At 38.8% G+C, this 19349-nt stretch overlaps 1 protein-coding gene across 2 annotated transcripts in view; it reads left to right on the forward strand.

The window, feature by feature from the left end:
• Positions 1-19349, forward strand: part of ABCA4 (ATP binding cassette subfamily A member 4) — a 74766-nt gene that overhangs the window by 31476 nt on the left and 23941 nt on the right. Inside the window, exons 15-26 of one of the 2 annotated variants that reach the window (XM_088060092.1) lie at positions 499-675; positions 3048-3270; positions 5036-5257; positions 6584-6788; positions 9381-9479; positions 11460-11684; positions 14031-14208; positions 15488-15619; positions 16294-16433; positions 17292-17429; positions 17689-17876; positions 18847-18937. In XM_088060092.1, coding sequence (XP_087916218.1) covers positions 499-675; positions 3048-3270; positions 5036-5257; positions 6584-6788; positions 9381-9479; positions 11460-11684; positions 14031-14208; positions 15488-15619; positions 16294-16433; positions 17292-17429; positions 17689-17876; positions 18847-18937 — 2018 coding nt within the window. The remainder of the gene's footprint in view (positions 1-498; positions 676-3047; positions 3271-5035; positions 5258-6583; positions 6789-9380; positions 9480-11459; positions 11685-14030; positions 14209-15487; positions 15620-16293; positions 16434-17291; positions 17430-17688; positions 17877-18846; positions 18938-19349) is intronic. The other variant, XM_088060091.1, reaches the window with a different exon arrangement.

Consider the following 19349-nt stretch of genomic DNA (forward strand, 5'->3'; position numbering starts at 1 on the left):
CCCACATGGATTGTGACTCAGATGTCCTCCACCTGGACAGCAGAGTTTCTCTGCTGTTCCTCCTCAAGTCCCCACCAAATAGACTCACTTAAAGGGATATAATTTCCCAGGATTGTCTACAGAATAATATAATGGTATCTGGTAGTTGCAATCCAGTTGTTCCCGTTTAATCTCCAAGGATACCATATTCTAAATACAGTTATTTCTATTCTAGAGCAGTTACTCTGCTGCATGACTAATGTATGTACATTTTTGGCCAAAATTGTTATTCCAAGTCAATGCAGAGAAAATGAAAGGAAAAAATGAAGCCTTCCACTTTCTTAAGCAATATGGTCTGATAGACCAAAGTCTAGAAAAGACAACTTCAGGCAGTGCCCCTACAATTTCAGTTGCTAATATTATTTAATTTATTAATTCATTTATTTATTTATTTTCCCCACAACCCTTCCCTAAAGTCACTGCTTACCCAAATGGTTTCCATGTGAATTTTCTTTTGAGGTACTGGGATCCTGGTCCAAGAGCTGATCCTGTGGATGATTTACGTTATATCTGGGGAGGCTTTGCATATCTCCAGGACATGATTGAGCATGGGATTATAAAGACCCAGACCAGCGCTGAAGTTCCATTGGGAATTTATCTGCAACAAATGCCATATCCATGTTTTGTGGATGATGTGTGAGTAAAAGCAGTTTGTCTTAATTGTATTGAATACTTGGATTGTTGAATATTCTTGAAATTCTCAAGCACCAGAATTAACCTTAAGTTATGAATGTCCTAGGGTATAAATGCAAGAGTGATAACTGAGACGTGTCTGGATTAATTTGGTTTTTTCCTTATCCTGTCATAACCAGACTCCACAAGCCACCTTTGCCAAGATTCTACCCCTAATCCCACTCCTGGCCTTTGTTGCATCCAGTGTCCAGGCTTAAAATGAACTCAATACCTTAGGCCCTTAAAAGCAGCAGGTTTATTCCAATTTTCTTCCCTGTTCACAGTGTGCCTGCTCCAATGCTGCAGTCTGATACTCCAGCTGTCCTGGAGTATCACTCAAAAAAAGGCATTAGAGAAATCTTTTCATAGTTCTGTCAGTGTGCTCTGTGCAGGAAAATTATACTACTTCTGGTAAAAAAAAATGGCATACACATAGATTGACCAGTCATTCCCATCAGTCATTATGTGTTGGTCAGACAAAACATCACCCTGGCAAGCCTGCTGTCTGTTTCTTCCCCACTGAGAACAGTGCAGAGGCAGAAACCCCATCTGCGCAAAAGTTCTCTGAAGCCTGCAGTAGCCACATACAGCTCAGGGCTGGTACCCAAACTCAGTGACGGCCTCTAAGAGACCCTGCTTAAGTGAGGCAAGTGCACCCTCACAGTAACTCTGTGCTGTGCATGTTACATATGCCCACCACAGGCAAAACTCAGTGTGCCCTAGGCCATATCACAAAAGCATGGCTTTGTTTCTCCAGACCAGATCACTTTTCAGGAATTTTTGGAGAAAAATTGAAGATTTCCCCTTTGTTCTGACACTGAAGTAGCTTTGATAACATGGGAAAAAGGTGGTTCTATAGGGCTCACACTTAGGAAGCTGAAGACCTTTTGCTCCTTGTTTTTAGCAGCTATGAGCTTTTGGCCTTTAAGCAATCAACACTGGATTCCACAAACCCCGTAATACATAGCAGTGTTGATCAGTATTATTGAACAGCTCACGTAAGGATGAACAAGTACTCTGGGAGCCTGAATAATAAGACCATCCACATCAATCCTAACTAGGGAGAGGGAGATGTATTCCTTCATCTTCTTCTCAAGATAACTCCCCGGCACAGCAAGGCCATCCATGCCTGGGAGACATTTTTTATGTTAACGTGTTCCCAGACTAAGCAAAATAAAGAGGTAAACAGTGCAGCTGACAAACTGTCCTGAACAGGACCTTGCTTAATAACTCCTGTAACTATAACATGCTTAATAGAAAACTGCCTCTGACTCAGCCTGTGTTGGGTGCCAAGGGCTGCAGTGAGTTGGCCTCACCTGACCTTGGTGGCCAGGTGCCCACCAAGCCTCTCTATCACCCTCTTCCTCAGCAAGAAAGGAGAAGAAATTAAGGTGGAATACAACTCGTAGGTCAAGATAAGGCTCTTTACTAAAGCTAAAAAAAAAGTAACCCAAAGATTTATTCACTATTTCCCATCCAGCAATGTCCAGCTGCTTACTGGGAAGCAGGGGTTCAGCATGCATAGCAGTTGCTTTGGAAGACAAATGTTGTAAATATCAAATACCTCCCACTTTCTCCTCCTTTTTCTTGTATTTTATATCTGAGCAGACACAATATGGAATATCCCTTTGGTCAGTTTGTGTCAGCTCCTAATATTCTGCCCACCCCCTACCTGCTGGTGAGGTGGGAATGTTGGAGAGACAGCTCTGGTGCTGTGCCAACACTGCCCAGACAAAGCACTGGTGTATTATCAACACCTTTCTAGCTACCCGTGCAAAGTCTGGCACTCTGAGGGCTGCCATGGGGAAAATTAACTCTATCTCAGCTAGATCCAATACCCTGACTCATGGTTTGTACGAATTTCATCAGCCTTGCTGGCAACATATGATGCTTTTAATAATTATTTTGGTTAATTCTCTTGTCAGTGACTCTTAGGAGCAGAAAAACAGTGACACTTCCAGATTGTTAACATTGACATATGTCTTAAAATATTCTTTGTAGATCATGGTAAAAGCATTATGGAAATTTGCTGTGAAGAGAGATGTATTTTCATGAGGCACCAAATATTTTGTAGCCTTCAATAACCCTTAGAAACTCTTTGTAAAATAGAAATAACATTCATCTGTCTCATGGGAATGCAGAAACCATTAGTTTATTAATATTTAGGATGCTTGTGAGGTTTACAAGTGACATGCTATTGATGTTTGGACTGAGAATTTACAGTTCCATATTTAATTAATGCACTCTTTCCCACTCCTTTTCCTTTTAGTTATTGCTTTTCATCTAATATTTCTCTGTTTTACCTCAATTTAATTTATTCCTTCTTGCTTTGGTAGCTTCATGATCACGTTAAACCGCGCCTTTCCCATCTTCATGGTGCTAGCTTGGATATATTCAGTCTCCATGACTGTGAAGAGTATAGTGCTGGAGAAGGAAATGCGCCTGAAAGAGGCTATGAAGAACAGGGGCATGACCAACGGCGTGATTTGGTGCACTTGGTTCCTAGACAGCTTTTCCATGATGGCTGTGAGCACATGCCTCCTCACAGCTCTGATTATGGTAAAGATTGCTACTCTCAAACTCACTCTTGTGTTTGCACTCCTGACACCAGTTTGCTGTTGGGAAACAACAGTAGCCATTGATAGGGAGATGGGAAGGGTGGAGGCCTGTTCTGATCACAGCATGCACATTCTTCTAAGCAGATACAACAGCATCAGCACCTGGCAGAGACAGAACAATAAATTCACTAGTAAAGATTAATTGTGAGATTCCTCATAGAAAATACATCAGGTTGGTTACTCTGTATATTGTATTTTCTGTAGGCAGATGCAGGTCTCCCAATAAATAATAGTTTGCTTTAAATCAAAGAGATAATAATTTGCAGAATTTTTGTCTTGTAATTCACAGTATGTGATTAATTTTTAATATCCAGTGCTTGTCTGCTTAGAAACTGCAATTTTTTCAATAGAAAAAGAGACTGTAAGAACAGAACTTTCAGGAAAACCTTAAAAAGAATCCACCATTTGCTCCAGTGATTCAGAATTCCTGTAATTTTTATAACTTTTCAGGACAGTTAAGATGTTGTCTCTGTGGACTACCTATTATCCTCTACCTGAGAACCAAGCTCTATATTGAGAGCTTGCTGCTAAATTTTATCATATAAATGTGTAGCATTTTGATAAGGAAGAATGCCCTTGCATCTTTTCTGTTGTGGGGAACTGGTATTGGTATAAATACATACTTAGGGTTCAAGCTGCTCTGTCTTACCAGCATGTCCTGATGAGTTGTAGTTCCTGGTGTTTCAATTGCAGCTTGGGTGGATACAGAAAACTCACTTTATTTGCCACACTGGTTTAATTAAAAATCAGGGGGTAATTCATATCGGGGAGGAATGTGCTCATACCTGTAATTAACTTTCTTTCCCATATATCACTATGCCAGTGTGAGGCACCTTTGTAAATACATCCTTAGGAGACATTGCATCCCTGTTGGTAAAGAAGTCAGTCTCTAAGGCCCAGCGGGATGTTGCAACAATGCTGAGACCTATTTATAGCCTTAAAGATTTATTTGAGCATTATATAAATTGACCTAATAAATAGGTCTCAACGTTGGTTTTAAAGACTACATAGATAATTGGCAGCAGTTCCTGCTCTTCTCAAGAGAGAGCATTTAATCCACAAAAGCTCTAATGAAGAAAGGTCAATAAAAGTTCACCCAATGTGTCAGTTAATACACAAGGATCTCTGAGAAACTGCACCTGGATTCCTCAGATGTGATATGCTTCTGTTTGAATAACATCAGGTGCAGAAACTTTATAATTTTCCTGTGGTTTTATTGTGGGTTTTTTTTAAAATGTGTTTTGTAACACTTCCTTACCTTGTCTTTTCCGCACATCAAGCAAGTGGATTGAGGGGATGGTGCAAAGAGATAAATGAAAGTTTATTGTAATATTCCAAAGAATTTTAAACTGCATGAGTTTTCAAGGAGGCAGATCTTGCTTGAAATCATTTACTTATTAAGACAGGGACAGAATATCTGTTTTCAATCAGTTTTGATTTTTGTTCATTCTGTTGTACTAACCCAAAGTCACAATCCAAGAGCAGGGATAAAGTTAGATGAAGGATTTGTTATTGTAATGACCTCAGTGGTTGAAACTAATACCTGGGAGAGTTAGAAGTCATATTATTTAAGAAAGACTGGCTTATTACTCTTTGCCTATTACATGTCAATAGCAATTCTGATCTTCCTGCTAGCAGAAAGCAGCAATTAAATTTTTAAAATTTTAAAGCAGCTTTTAAATTTTCTCTTTTCCTTTTGCTTACAGTATGGACAAGTGCTGCATTATAGCAATCCACTTCTCTTCTTTCTATTCCTACTGACATTCACCACAGCCACCATAATGCAGTGTTTCTTGTTCAGCACCTTCTTTTCCAAAGCAAATCTGGCAGCTGCCTGCAGTGGAGTCATCTACTTCACCTTGTACCTGCCCCACATCATCTGCTTTGTCTGGCAAGACCGTCTGACTATTAATCTGAAGATCCTAGCAGTAAGCCTTTCACTGGTTCTATGGCATCTCTGCTCCCCCTCTCACAGCGCATATGTGAATCACAACACACCTCTTCCTCTTGGCTTTTTTGACTCAGAGAGGGAGACTTCTTAATCCTCTTAAATAATTAAGGGTTGCAAATGTGGAAGCCTTTAGCAGGCCTAGTGCAAGAGATATCTTCCTAGCTTTTAGAAAATTCAATAAAATTTATTTTGTTCTGAACTCCAGGAAATTAGCATACTAAAATCTAACTTCTGGTATGTTTAATAAATATAAAGGCAATTCACAAAATGGGGACAGTTATCTTTCTTATGTACTATAACCTAGTTAGCACCCTATGTCTAAGGATGAGAAAACCTCAGGTTCACATTCCTTATTTACCTGAACCAAAAAGTTAGCAATTGAACCCCAGTGCCAAAGCTCTGAGAAATACCTTTCATATAACAAGTTGTAGATATTCTACATGCAGTGCTTCCTTGTTGGTTCTTTTCCATTTTAGGTAAGATACTTAACAAGTCAGAGGAGCTGGAAACTTCTTGCTGTTTTTTGAGATGGAACCATGATCTTACAAAATTATTCAGAATGATTTTATGTTGCCCAATGAGTCAGGAAGGGGAGCGGGTGTTTGAGTTCAGACTCCCCATTTTTACCAAGCATTCTAACAGCATAGGTAAAGAAATGTCTTCTCTTCTTGCACTAGGAAATATAAGGAAAAAGGAAAAAGAAATCAAAATGCTTCCAAAGTTGTAAATAAGTGTATAAAGTTATAAACTAAGTGTAAATTACTGGTTTATTAGTTTGTTGTGTTAGAATCAGCTAGCGGACATGACAGGGGAAGCAGTTGTGGTTTTCCATATCCTGATCATCTGGTGTATTCTCTGTCATGTCACTCATAGTGGCCCTGCCTCATACACTCAGAAAATACTTTGTTTCACCTAGATAGTCAGGGGTGTACACTGCAAACTTCTAGGTGCACCTATAGTATTTTCAAAACAGACATTAATGAAGAAAAAAACTAATCTGTGAAGCTTGCCTAGTAGTTAAAGAGAGTACAGGCAAGGTTGAGTTCAGTCTATTACAGCTAAATACTGCTTAGAATTACAGAAAATTAAACATTATAAGCCAATATAAAAGTGAAACAACTTTTCTCAGGTCATTTGCTAGGCAAGTTTTAAAGTCCAGTCCCTAAGAGTTGGGGTGGGGTGAGGTTGTTTTGGGTTTTTTTGTTTTGTGGCTATGGTGATTTTTTGTTTGCTTATTTGTTTTGGGGGTTTTTTACAAAGTGTCCCCCTGTCAGGCTGAATGTCATTTTTTCCTTTATTCCAGAGTTTTCTTTCTCAAGTAGCCTTTGGGTTTGGTACAGAATACTTGTCACGCTATGAAGAACAAGGTCTTGGCCTACAGTGGGGTAACATCAGAACCAGTCCCTTGGAAGGAGATGAATATAGTTTCCTTTTTTCCATTAACATGATGCTTTTTGATGCTTTTCTCTATGGAATACTTGCCTGGTATCTCGATAATGTTTTTCCAGGTACGTCAGTTTCTTATTCATGCAATGTAGTGGTAGCTGCAGTTAACTGTGTTAGTCTAATCAGTCTCTGTGTATTTCACTGGCAGAAACAGGGTGTTTGACCTTGTAAACTATGAATCTTATCCAGTTTAGCACTACTGGTTTATTAAGAACTTCCACTGTTCTCTCTTTCTTTTTTCTCTCTCCTGTGTTATTCCTGAAAAGAATGAAAAAGGAAGAAAGTAAAAAGGAGGATGTGATTTCTCTTCCTGTTTTATAATTTAAATGGAAAATAAACCACAAAAACATCATCTGTTAAAATCCAGTTTGTGTACATACTTTTCTTTTGATAAGTTTCAACCATTTCTAGTGAGATTTCTTTAAATTTTTAAAAATATGGATTTGACCATTCTAATTCACATATATACCTTGCCACATTATGCAAGCTGTTTCTTAAAGGATTGTACTGTTTCCTAAGACACATGCTGTGTCATTGGCAGTTGTAATAGTTCCTATGTGGATTTATTTTACTTCTAAATGGAAATCATGATTCTAGTATGAAGTCACAAAAGGATTTTCTTTGTTATCAATTACAAAAATTCTGGAACCTTCTGTGTGAAAAAAATGATTTGTCCTTCTAACTTAAATGGTTATCTTGCTTCATATTGAATACTGTTACAATATAATAAATGCAAACTCTTATGCTGTACAGGCAAGTGAGCTTTCTTTTCATTAATTTATTACTCCTGCATGTGAACTGCAGAAGGTGTTCTTGGCTCTTGGCAGATGACTTTTCCTTTTCCTTTTCCTTTTCCTTTTCCTTTTCCTTTTCCTTTTCCTTTTCCTTTTCCTTTTCCTTTTCCTTTTCCTTTTCCTTTTCCTTTTCCTTTTCCTTTTCCTTTTCCTTTTCCTTTTCCTTTTCCTTTTCCTTTTCCTTTTCCTTTTCCTTTTCCTTTTCCTTTTCCTTTTCCTTTTCCTTTTCCTCTTTTTTCTTTTTTCTTTTTTCTTTTTTCTTTTTTCTTTTTTCTTTTTTCTTTTTTCTTTTTTCTTTTTTCCTTTTTCTTTTTTCTTTTTTCTTTTTTCTTTTTTCTCTTTTTCTTTTTTCTTTTTTTTTTTTTCTTTTTTCTTTTTTCTTTTTTCTTTTTTCTTTTTTCTTTTTTCTTTTTTCTTTTTTCTTTTTTCTTTTTTCTTTTTTCTTTTTTCTTTTTTCTTTTTTCTTTTTTCTTTTTTGCAACTCTGTTTGTTTAAAGAAGAGTGGACTATTTGTGTGGATAATGGACTATTTGCATGAACACAACAGGAATTAAACAATAGAAATTTCTTCATTCATAGATACAATTTCATTTTTTTCTGTCAGGACTTTACACAAAAGTAGCCTCTATCAGGGCTTCTAGTTAAGTAGCTTCACTTCCTCCCAATATTTGCTCTGTCTTGTCTTTCTGCTGCTCTGTTTCTGTAGAATTTCTCACAGCATTTCTCTGTTTACACATATATGCAGCCCTGCCAAATCAATGCTGTAGGTTACTGCAGGAATTCACTGGATAATTCTTTGAACCCTCTGGTTCTAGTCCTGCTCGAGTCTGCTCTGAAACCAACCACCCATTGGCTCAATGGCCCATTGGCTATTTGAGCATTCTGCTCCATAACAAATTTCATCTGGGTTTTGCATTCATCCTGAGTGAGAAGCTGTTGTTTTAGCCACCAGTTTTAGAGAGGAATACTTTGTCCACAGCAAGGCAAACTGTGAATGCAGACAGAGCGTTTCTGTACATGAGTAGGAGTACAAGTGGTTGGCTGAAACACAGGTTATTTCTGTTCGTTCAGAAGTAAGCAGACACTTTCATAAGTAGTGGTTTTCAATTAACAAAACCGACCATCTTTCAGTGAGTATCACAGCTCCCCCCTGCCTATTTTGAATAGGTAGCACAAGTCCAATAACATCTGGGTTCACAAAGCCAGTTTTAATCATAGAAACTTAAATTCCTGCATTCTATAAATCAATATGATCCAGGAAAGCAGTGTTGACTTCCAGTAACTCTGATCTGATCTACCAAGAACTGTTAATGTTATTGTGCTGTCTCTTATCGAAACTGAATTAACCTGTAACTAAAAAAGCCCACTTTTGTTTAAGAAGAGGAATACACTGTTGTCACTTTTCCTGAAAGGCTATGTGCTAAAATAGCAGTGTGTCTTTTCTCATTACCAGTTGTAAATTTAGCCCCAGGGTAGTAAGTGTAAATTTAAAAAGCTTTTCAGTCATGTCAGCCCTCAAGTGTTAAATGGGCATTGAAAGAAAGTCCCTGAGTGAGTCTAGGATCCCATCTTAGGCACTGAGCTGCTGCCTGGTTGGTAAGGATTCAGGCAATAGCTTCATTCTGCAATCAAACCACTTTCTACTTAGGACAAGGTAAGGTAAGGCCATTTATTTTCTGAATATTTTACTGCTGTCCAAAAGAAAAATATCATCTGTGAACAAAATCTGTTCTGTCAGGTACTCGGTACATGGTTTGACCTTCTGGTATGTAACACTAGGACTGCAAGTGCTTAGATGAATTTATGCCTACTGCAGAATGGAATTATGAAGTGCACTTTGCCTATTTATTTTTGTTTTAGGGGACTATGGGTTACCACAGCCTTGGTATTTCCCTGTGCTGGAATCCTATTGGCTTGGCTCCAGAAGCCCAGAAGCTGAGAAAACAGCAACTGCTGATGGTGAGTTCTTTTAAAAGTTTGTTTTTTAGAAATAACTTCACTGATCTGCATAAAGGCGACTGCACAATATTTCCATTATCTGGGCTGCTGCAAAGGTGAGAGACTGCCGTACACTGGGAGTCTTGGCAAGTGCCTTTGAACTTGGAGTGGCGTGCTGTCATTAGAGTCATTAGAGATTAGTCACTGTTCCATCTGAGAGCCTTTAAAGTCTGGTTTAACAAGCAGCATCAAATCCCCACTCTGTAACCAACACCTTTTGAGACATTCAAGGAGTTCTTATTGCTCAGCACAACATCCATGAAATGTTAATCTTACACTGAGGTTCCCTACTTTTCTAAACCTGATTCTTTTCTATCCAGTTTGACACTAATTGAAGTCTGTTTACTTTCTAAGCAATATCACAATCTATGCCACCCTTGTACCAACTTGAATAAGCTCAGTAAAGAGCCAGCAAGCTGATTAGGAGCTGGAGAATGTAACATATGAGGTGCTGAGAGAGCTGGGTCTGCTCAGCCTGAAGAGAGAAAGCTCAAAAGAGCTAGACTTCTCAGATGTGTCTAGGGGAAGGATGAGAGACAATGGATATAAGCTGGAAAACAGGAATTCAGGTTCAATATAAGGAATGTATTTATTATGAAGGTGGTTAGAACACTGGAACAGGTTTTTCAGAAAGGTTGTGAAATCTCCATCTTTGGAGATAGTTGTCATGATCTGAATTGGTCATATTTTTTGAGGATTGAACTGGAAGTCTTTGGAAGTAATTTCTAAATAGAATAATCTAAATTATTCTATTATTATCTCAAGTATCCTGATTGTGTTCATCCTTATTTCATGCTCTCTTCTACAATGCATTACCCTGGGTTTTCTCAAGCAAGGACAGTGGGAAAGGTCATCTCTGATTAACTCCTTGCTAGGAGACTGTGATTCTTACCACTCTTCAGTGGCTCAGCTTACTTGAACAACTGAGGAACTTTTCACAATTCCTATCTTTTCTTCAAGGATAATACTGAGCTTTTTGTTAATTTATCATAGCTGGTTAATGTACTGGGAGGAAAAATGGATAAGAAATGTCAGATCATATAAATTCATGTCTGAAAATGAAGCTGAACTGGTACCAAGCTGATCTTGGTACTTTCAAAAATTTCTTCTCTCAGTACACTCTTGTATCCCTCTCCCCCTTGAACATTTTAGGTGATGCAGTGAACTTGCTCATGTTGCTATTTGTGCAGCAGGTAATTGTATATAGTTTTGTGGGCTAAAACTCCTTATAGCAGAAAATAATGGTGAAGTTTCAGAACAAAAATAAGTCCTAGGACATCTGATAAATTACAATTGTGCTAGTTTCACTCCAGATTGCCAGCTTGAATTTGTGTTATGTAAACAGTCTTTTCAGAGGCTTCTGCTTCTTCCTGCTTCAAGCCTGACCCAATGTGACTGTTTTCCTTCATGGTAGCTAGAGAGCTAGTAACTGGAGAGCCAGAAATTCTTATTTAGAAGTTAATACCAACTCGTTCATTTTGGCCTGGTGCTCTTAATCTAAGTAGCAGTTTAGCAATTTGCGTTTCATTTAACGTTTTAATTTTCTTTTAATTCCTCTCACTCTCTGTACATCTGGGAAATATTTGTATGGTGTTTCTCCTCATGTGCTGAGAACTTTGTCTAGAGCTGCATGGATAAAATGTAAAACATGTGCCTAATACTAGTCAGGATCTTACTGATCCTGAGTCAGACTCAGACTCTGAGTCTATAATTGTAATATTGTCAGCTATTTTTCTTAAATATCTGATCTTGACACCATGAAGCAGATTTTAAGCTAGATGGTTTTGAATGCTGTATTCCTAACCTGAGTAAAACACTGATAGTTAATGCCCTTGGAAAACTCAAGACTTAGAACTATGTTTTTTTCCTCAAAATACCTCTAGAGATAAAAGGATATTAAATTTTTGTTAATTAAATCTTGATTACTTTTGGTTTATATAGAAAAAAGTCCAGAGTCAGACGGTTGTGTGGATCAGAAGACCATGGAAAGGGAAAAAAATGAAAGCAACACAAATAAATCTGAAGAACCTGAAAAAGCAGAAGAAAAGAGTGACAGCCAGGGGAAGAAGGATGGTAAAAACAAACAATGTAAACACAAAAGAGAAAAAGAACCCGGCGAGCAGGGGAAGCCTAAGACAGATGTCCAGGACAAAGATGAAATTAATAGTAAGGAGAGAGAGCAACCTGAGTACTTCTGAGATACTATACTCATTGTACTTCATAGCAAATTAGACATAGGAGTGGTTGTAGCCAAGCTCCAAGAGCCAGTAGGAGCCCAGTAGGTGACAGCATGTAACTGCCAGAGCTAAGCACAAGAGAGACACCAACTCTTATTTATTCCTCTACATTCATCATGCCTTAGAATATTTTAGCCACTACACATAAGACAGCTGCCTTCCAGAAGAGCTCCTTAACTTGTTTTTTTATCATGCAAATGCAGGCTCTTTCTTTGGCATGCTAGTTTTCATGCTGAGGGAAGCCCCAGAGACACATACATTGACTTTTTAAAATTAAACAGACTTCAATAAAAATATGCTGAGGGGAATGTTATTTCCTCTTAGTCCCACCCCTCTTTTTTTTTTTTTTGCCTATCTTTAGTGTGTTTTGCATCAGTAGGAAAAGGCTGATTTCAAAGGGATTTGTCTGAAGTGCTCTGTGTGTCTGTCTGCAGCCTTTTCTGATGCTGACATTAGCCACCACCTAAGAATTCCTGAATGACCTGTCTTGTTTTCAAGCCCCAATGTCTTCTTTTGTGGTGAACCAGAGGAGTTTTCTGTATGAGATGCTCAGAGGAATGCATGTGGATTCTGTAGCACAAGTAACTGCTACAGGCAGCTCAGAGCCCTTTCTGACTCTCTTGAAAAACAAGAGATAACAGTGGGGTCATCAGAGCTCCTCACGTAGGCACTGAAAACATGCATTCAGGGTGAATGGAAACAGGACAGGACTTCAAAGGGAAAAGTCAGGCAGAGGTTAAAGGTTATTTCAGCCAATCTTCTCCTAGTACTGCCTTATCTTTTTGGTGCTTTACTCCCTAGTTCCCAGGTTCCAGCTGCTCCATGGCCACAAAGGAAGGGCTTTCTGCCTGCCGCTGCACAAAAAAAAGCCTGTCTTCCCTTTCAGCCACCCAGGAGCTGGGAGGCATGAAGAGAAGCCAAGAGCAGACCTAGTACAGTTCAATGACAATGAGGATATAGGATCAAATTAGAGAAATACGAATCACAAAAAAAGGGAGCTCAACCCCCCCACCAGGGTCCTTCAGGGGATGCAAAGCAGATACTGTGGGACATCATCTAAGCTTACGATGCAGATAAAACCAAGGAAGGTGCCTCAATTGCCAGTATATGCATAACTATCTAGCCAGACTCCATGTGAACTTTTGTGAATACAGAGAGGTTCGCATTTGTCTCAGCAAGGTAAATGAAAACACAGATTCCTTTCACAAGTCAAAAGAAAAGTAATTAACAAACATAATTTTATCTAAAATAGTGCTACCCTTTCTATATTTATTATTGCAGCTGCTCTGTAATATACACAGCTCTCTCATGTACAACAAGTTTGGAACTTTTTTCCCGAGTGCTGTCGGTGACAGTAATGACAGTCACACAAGCCGCTGATGGATGTGGGGCTGGTTACACCCAGATCGCTTTGGCTGCTCTCCACACAGGCCTGCTGGGTACTGAACAATTTAAGTAAACTGCAATTGCAAAATAAGCCTTCCTACAAAGCCTAAAGCATTCTGTGTAAACAAAAGTGGACAGGGTCTTTAGTTTCAGTTTCTCAACTCCCATAATTCACATTGCCCAAGGGCTTAATTTACTTCAAAGGAAGTTTGTTTTGTCTAGAAGCTGGTGCAATAAAATATCCTGATGGTGCTATTTGCAATAATGCATTTTTAATCCTGAGAGAAAGCCATCTCATGTAGTGCACATGTTAGGTACTATCTAAATCTTGACCTGGTCTCAGCAATGGGGCAAATTTCACCTACCAGAATTAAAGGCAAATTTTTTTTGTTGTTGTCTTTCGTTTGTGTTTGGGGGAGGTTTTTTAAGCATCATGGTCAAAGAATGCACAGCTGGGCAGATTATTTGAATGGCAGATTTCAGCCCAGCTAGAAAGGCAACCTGCTGCTTGTTTAATGTAATCTCTCTGCCTATCTAAGTATTTCCAGAAAACAATTCCAAATAATCTTTCTGCTGCACAATGAGAACAGAAAGCATATTCAGCTTCCCCTGGCCCAATGAGTTAAGTCTCCACAGAACACCATAATTCTGGGCTCTGCTTCTTGTGTCATAGATATGAGAGTGAATCTAAATAAATGGCACTGCAGTTAGAAATCTGGCCTTAGTTTTATACTGGTGTGGCTCGGACAATCTGACCCTGGAACATGATGCTGTATTATGCTGGGTATGTGCTATTGCTTCTGCACTTACTGATGCATTGTCATATCAGAACTAGGATTAAAACAGGTGCTTTTATTCTCTTTTAATTTTTGATTTCTTGCCTTTCAAGTAAATACCTTCTTTGAGCCTGAGCCAACGGGACTGATTCCAGGAGTATGCATTCAGAACCTGGTGAAGATTTTTGTGAACAGGCCCAAACCAGCAGTAGATGGGATAAATATTACTTTTTATGAAGGTCAGATCACAGCCTTCCTTGGTCACAATGGAGCAGGAAAGACAACTACCATGTAAGTCTCTCCAGGGCAGTGCTCTATTGCTGGAGCAGTCTTTTTATTCTTCCCTTGTCTCTCTACCCACCCTGCAGCTGGCTTGAAACACAACATTAGGCCTTTTCCAGACAGGGAAACTCTGCCCCTAGGCATAAAGAAGATGTTCTGGATTAGCTAATGCCCTGGGAGGGAAGTAATGCATGACACAAACAAGTGAAAATCCAGAGAGCAGGAAGCAGTTCTCTCCCCCAGAATTCATTTCCTATGGCTAAATTACCACAGGTGAAGAAAGAGAAGGATCTCCTGTTTGGAAGAGCTGAAAATTTGCAAGCCACTACATTCCACATGCTCTTGGTTTCTCTAACTGGCTCTAGGTCATTCACGTCTATTGGTCTGTGTGCAAAGGAGTATAAAATACAGGCCTTCTTTAAATAAAATTGCTACACTCATGAAAGATCCATGTCCAGATTAAAATGTTCCTCTAGTCCTAGAAACCTAGCAACCCAGGAACCTGAACTTTAAGATGTGTAATTTTCTTATACAGAACCTTATTTGGCAAAATAGGATTAATTTGTGATCAAAACCTTTTATAAATCTGTTACAAGTTCACCAAATGTTGAAAGAATTAAATGTGTTTCATTATGACTTTTCTCAGCGAATACTTTAGGGTTTTTCAATTAAAGCACTTTTATTTCAAAGGTACTATAAATTACCTTCTAATTTTTTTAATTGTTTCACAAGGAATATGTTCAACCCAAAATAAAAGCATCCTAATCTGCTGAAATATTTTGCAAATTTGAGGGGATTTATTCTTCTGATGAAAATAATTTTTTTTTATTGCTTTGAACTTTTTTAAACTGAAAAATCCACTAATCACCCAAATCTATTAAGAGATGCCACCCATTTGCAAAATAACATTTGGTCTTCTACTTTACAGAAAATAAAGATTTAGGGCATGACTCAGCATGACCAGAGACCTCAAACCATTTTTTTTTTTTCCTACTGAGCTTCATTTTAGACCCATTTATATGTAGGGGTGATATAACACCCTGAGCTAAAACAGTTTCTTAATGGAAGCCAGAACCATATAGACAGTTGTATCAAAAATGTCGTGAGCAGATCCATCGGATTCTCTGTAGCAGACCAGTACTTACATATGTGCTTTCTGTTGGAGTTGCTTCATCAAGGCCTATAGTAAGAAGTCATCATGCTCCATCTAGTGGAATCATGTCATGTAGCTTCCTTATCTAGCACAGAGAGGTAGGAGAGGGGGAATTTCCTCATTTTGTTTTCTCAGGTCGATACTGACAGGCCTCTTCCCACCCACATCTGGAACTGTGCTGGTTGGTGGCCTGGACATCCAAACTCACATGGACTCCATTCGGCACAGATTAGGGATGTGCCCTCAGCACAACATCTTATTCAATCAGTAAGTATCACTCCATACTGGCTTCAAGTAGAAGCATCCCAGTCTGCATGTGTGAGAATCCCCAAAGTCTGTGTTTTTTCTCTTGCTGTGCTAGCAGCAGATGTATTTCAGATGAACTTCTCCCTCTCTTAACATCATATCCTGCAGTGGAAAACTCCTGCATCATTTCACTGGGATCATAATTTCTTAGGAAAATAGCAGTGCCCCTAGTGTTTTCTGTTGTAATGTAGGTCAGCAGGAGTTATCCTGGAGGTTCATGCACTATAATTTAGGGCCACTAAAGCAAAAAAATTCGAGCTGACAGTGCAGTAGCAGGGTATTTTTATGCCCATTTCTTACTACCACTCAACTACTTATTGCCTTCTCTGGTGATTACCAGCTTCACTTCCACTAGTTTGTCTTCATCTCAACAGCAGACTCTCTCCCATTTTATTCCCATAAATGGATGGTTTGATGCCTGCTATACCTGTTTCTTTAGTAGCAGGTTCTGCTTTCAAAAGGCAAAGAAAGAGACTATGACTCCAAGTGAAGTGTGTTGATCCCAAAGATCTTGTAGGGTAAAGCAACCTCTCTTCCTTTGGCAAGATAAAGCTAGAATGAATTTATTGCTGCTTGGGAAAAAAATCAGCTTATTCATTTAACGTGCCTTCTTGCCTTTCTGTCTGATGTCACAGCCTTACTGTAGCAGAGCACATCTTGTTTTATTCTCAACTGAAAGGAAGATCCAGGGAAGAAGCTGAGCAAGAGCTGGAAACAATGCTGGAAGACATGGGTCTCACCCATAAAAGAAATGAAGAAGCTCAGAATTTGTCAGGTGCCCACAGGAATTTTCTAAGATGTTTTGTCATTTTCTTTGTCTCTCATAGACACATGTTAAAGATTATGAAGTTCCAACCCCCTGTCATGGCCAGGAACACCCCCTGCTAGACTAGGTTGCTCACAGCCCCATCTTACCTGGCCTTTGGGCTATTATTGGTTGAGTTACTTATTTGAGCCTGTATTCTGACACACCAGCATGCACTAGGGGGATGCTTTCTTCTCAAGGAGTAAATGTGACTATACAAGAATCATATATATATTATTATATATATACCATTATATACTATTTTTTATATATATATATATATATATAATTGGTTAGTATAAGAAACAAATAAAAATAAAACCTTCTGTTATTTCAAGACAAATTAAATACTATACTGTCATGCTGCCCCACTGTATAGATCAGTGCTCCATAATACTGCATTATTTGGTAGGAGTAGTTTCTTCCATTCTGACAGTACAAATGCACATAGTATATTTGAACAACTCTCACTTTCAGATTCAAAGGCTGATTTGCATAAACAGCTGCTCTTATACTACTTTGACCTGATTTTTGGTTAGATTCATGAAAGAACATGAAAATCTCATATCTTCCTGCTTTTGCTTCTGGCAAGGAGCAGAAAATGCAATGTGTAGATGGAAAATATATATTTTTCCAAAAAAAAGTTTGAACAACCTGTTTTGAATTTCAGAAGAAAAAATATTAATTTATCTTTGCAGGTATGGGTCTGAGGATGGGTTTCATTTTATTTGTAGCAGTTTGTCCACACACCAAAAAAGCAATGTTAATTGCATCCCTGCCACTTATATAGTGTATCTTACACTCCTGGATGCGTTTGTCCTCCGGTAGGTGGAATGCAAAGGAAACTGTCTGTTGCCATTGCTTTTGTGGGTGAAGCAAAAGTGGTAGTCTTGGATGAACCCACTTCTGGAGTTGATCCATATTCCAGGCGATCTATCTGGGATCTTCTGCTGAAATATCGCCCAGGTAAGAGATTTGAGAGTAGAAACTGATTTTTTGGTGGGATTTTTTAAACTTATCATAGATGCAATATATACCTGCTGTGTAAACTGTCATGTGTAGTGGGATATGAACACAAGCAAACAAGATTCTTTGAACAGATACTTACTGTTGTGGCAAACCTGGGACTGGCTTTCCTGCAGAGAAATAATTGCCAAAAAGCTAAACACAGTTTTGAGTTCCAGAGAGAGTTCATGCCTTGAACATTATTCCTTGTTCCTTCTAGGCAGAACTATTATCCTATCAACCCATCATATGGATGAGGCAGACATCCTTGGAGACAGAGTAGCCATCATATCCCAAGGGAAACTCTTCTGCTCGGGCTCTCCTGTATTCCTAAAGAACTGTTTTGGCTCTGGCTTTTATCTCACCCTTGTTCGCAAGATGAGAACTACAAAAATGGGAAGGGCTACAGTAAGTATGAATCTCACCCCCTGCACATGTAATCTGAATAATGCTTGCATTGCGCCAAGGTAAAGTCACTTAAGTACTGCTTGACACTTCGTACAAAACTGCAGTTAATCATATCATTATATAATTACGAATATCATATTAGCATTGTTTAGCTTGGAAGGATCATCTAGTTCCAACCCCCATGCTGTGGGCAGGGACATTTTCCACTATGCCAGGTTGCTCAAACCCCATCCAGTCATTTTGGCCTTGAACACTTCCAGGGGTGGGCCATCCACAGTGTCTCTGGGCAACCTGTTCCAGTGCCTCACCACCCTCACAGTAAAGAATTTCCTCCTAACATCTAAACTAAACCTACCCCTTGTCAGTTTAAAGCCATTCCCCCTTGTCGTATTGCTACATGCTTGTAAAAGTCCCTATCCAGTTCACTTGTAGCCCTCTTTAGGTGCTGGAGGGTCTCCAAGGTCTTCCTGGAGCCTTCCCTTCTCAGGCTGAACAACCTCAACTCTCAAGTTGCCTTTGTCCATATACAGAATATATAACAATATGATTCTTGCTTTTGCAGTACACTGCTTTTAAACAATAGGTAGTCTGGTAAGTAGCTCAGACACCAGGAAAGTTTACATTTATTCATAGAGAAACCAGCCTCTCACAGCTTGAAAAGTAGGGTTCTGGGTTGTAATAGTGCTTCCAGTCCTAGTAGCAACACAGTCTGTACACTCATGGCCCCTGCTGATTGTATTCCCCCAACTATTTTGTATGCAGTTTAGAACTGATTTATGCAGATGGATTTATGTTTTCTGCATTGCTTAATCCAGTCTTCAGATGATTTTCAGTATAATATGTTCAAGATGCTCTGGATATGACATATTTTTCATTGACTCAAGCTGTTCACATATTGCCAATGTTTACATCCTGTTTTGAGTGTGTCAGAAGCACATTAATCTTTCTATCTCTTGCTTGTCCATGCTAGTCATTTTGTAGCTGTGGATCTCAGTGCTCCTGCTCCTGCTCCAGCTGTGTGCACAGGGGTGAAGAAGGAGCTCCAGAGCTGGAACTGGATGGTAAGAAGCAGGATGGTTCAGCATTCCAGCACATAGCTATGTCTCCTATTATGCTGCAATCTTGTCTTACAGATCAATGCTGCCAAGGCCCACTTCTTTGGTCCGTGTGTCTAACATTTGTATTGTATTGTAATGTGAATTTAATAAGGGTTCTTTGTGGTTTTGCTTACCATTGACCCATTTTTGTGTATATGTCTCAGGTATAGATGATGAACTGGAAGTTTGTGTGCTTTACAAGTATGGCATAGAGTTTTGTGTCATTTGTTAATGAAATAAGAAGCATATCTAGAGCAAGGAAATAGACTTGCTCAGAAAAAAAAAAAGGAATTTTGGCTTTTCTGCATAAGAGAATAATTTAAGTAGATATTCCTGAAGATTTTGTTGTGCTTTATTAACAAACCTGAAATAGTTT

The sequence above is a fragment of the Pseudopodoces humilis genome, chromosome 10, assembly GCF_049639895.1.
Source record: "Pseudopodoces humilis isolate 2021_Gansu_Grassland_sample_001 chromosome 10, ASM4963989v1, whole genome shotgun sequence".
Classification (NCBI taxonomy): domain Eukaryota; kingdom Metazoa; phylum Chordata; class Aves; order Passeriformes; family Paridae; genus Pseudopodoces; species Pseudopodoces humilis.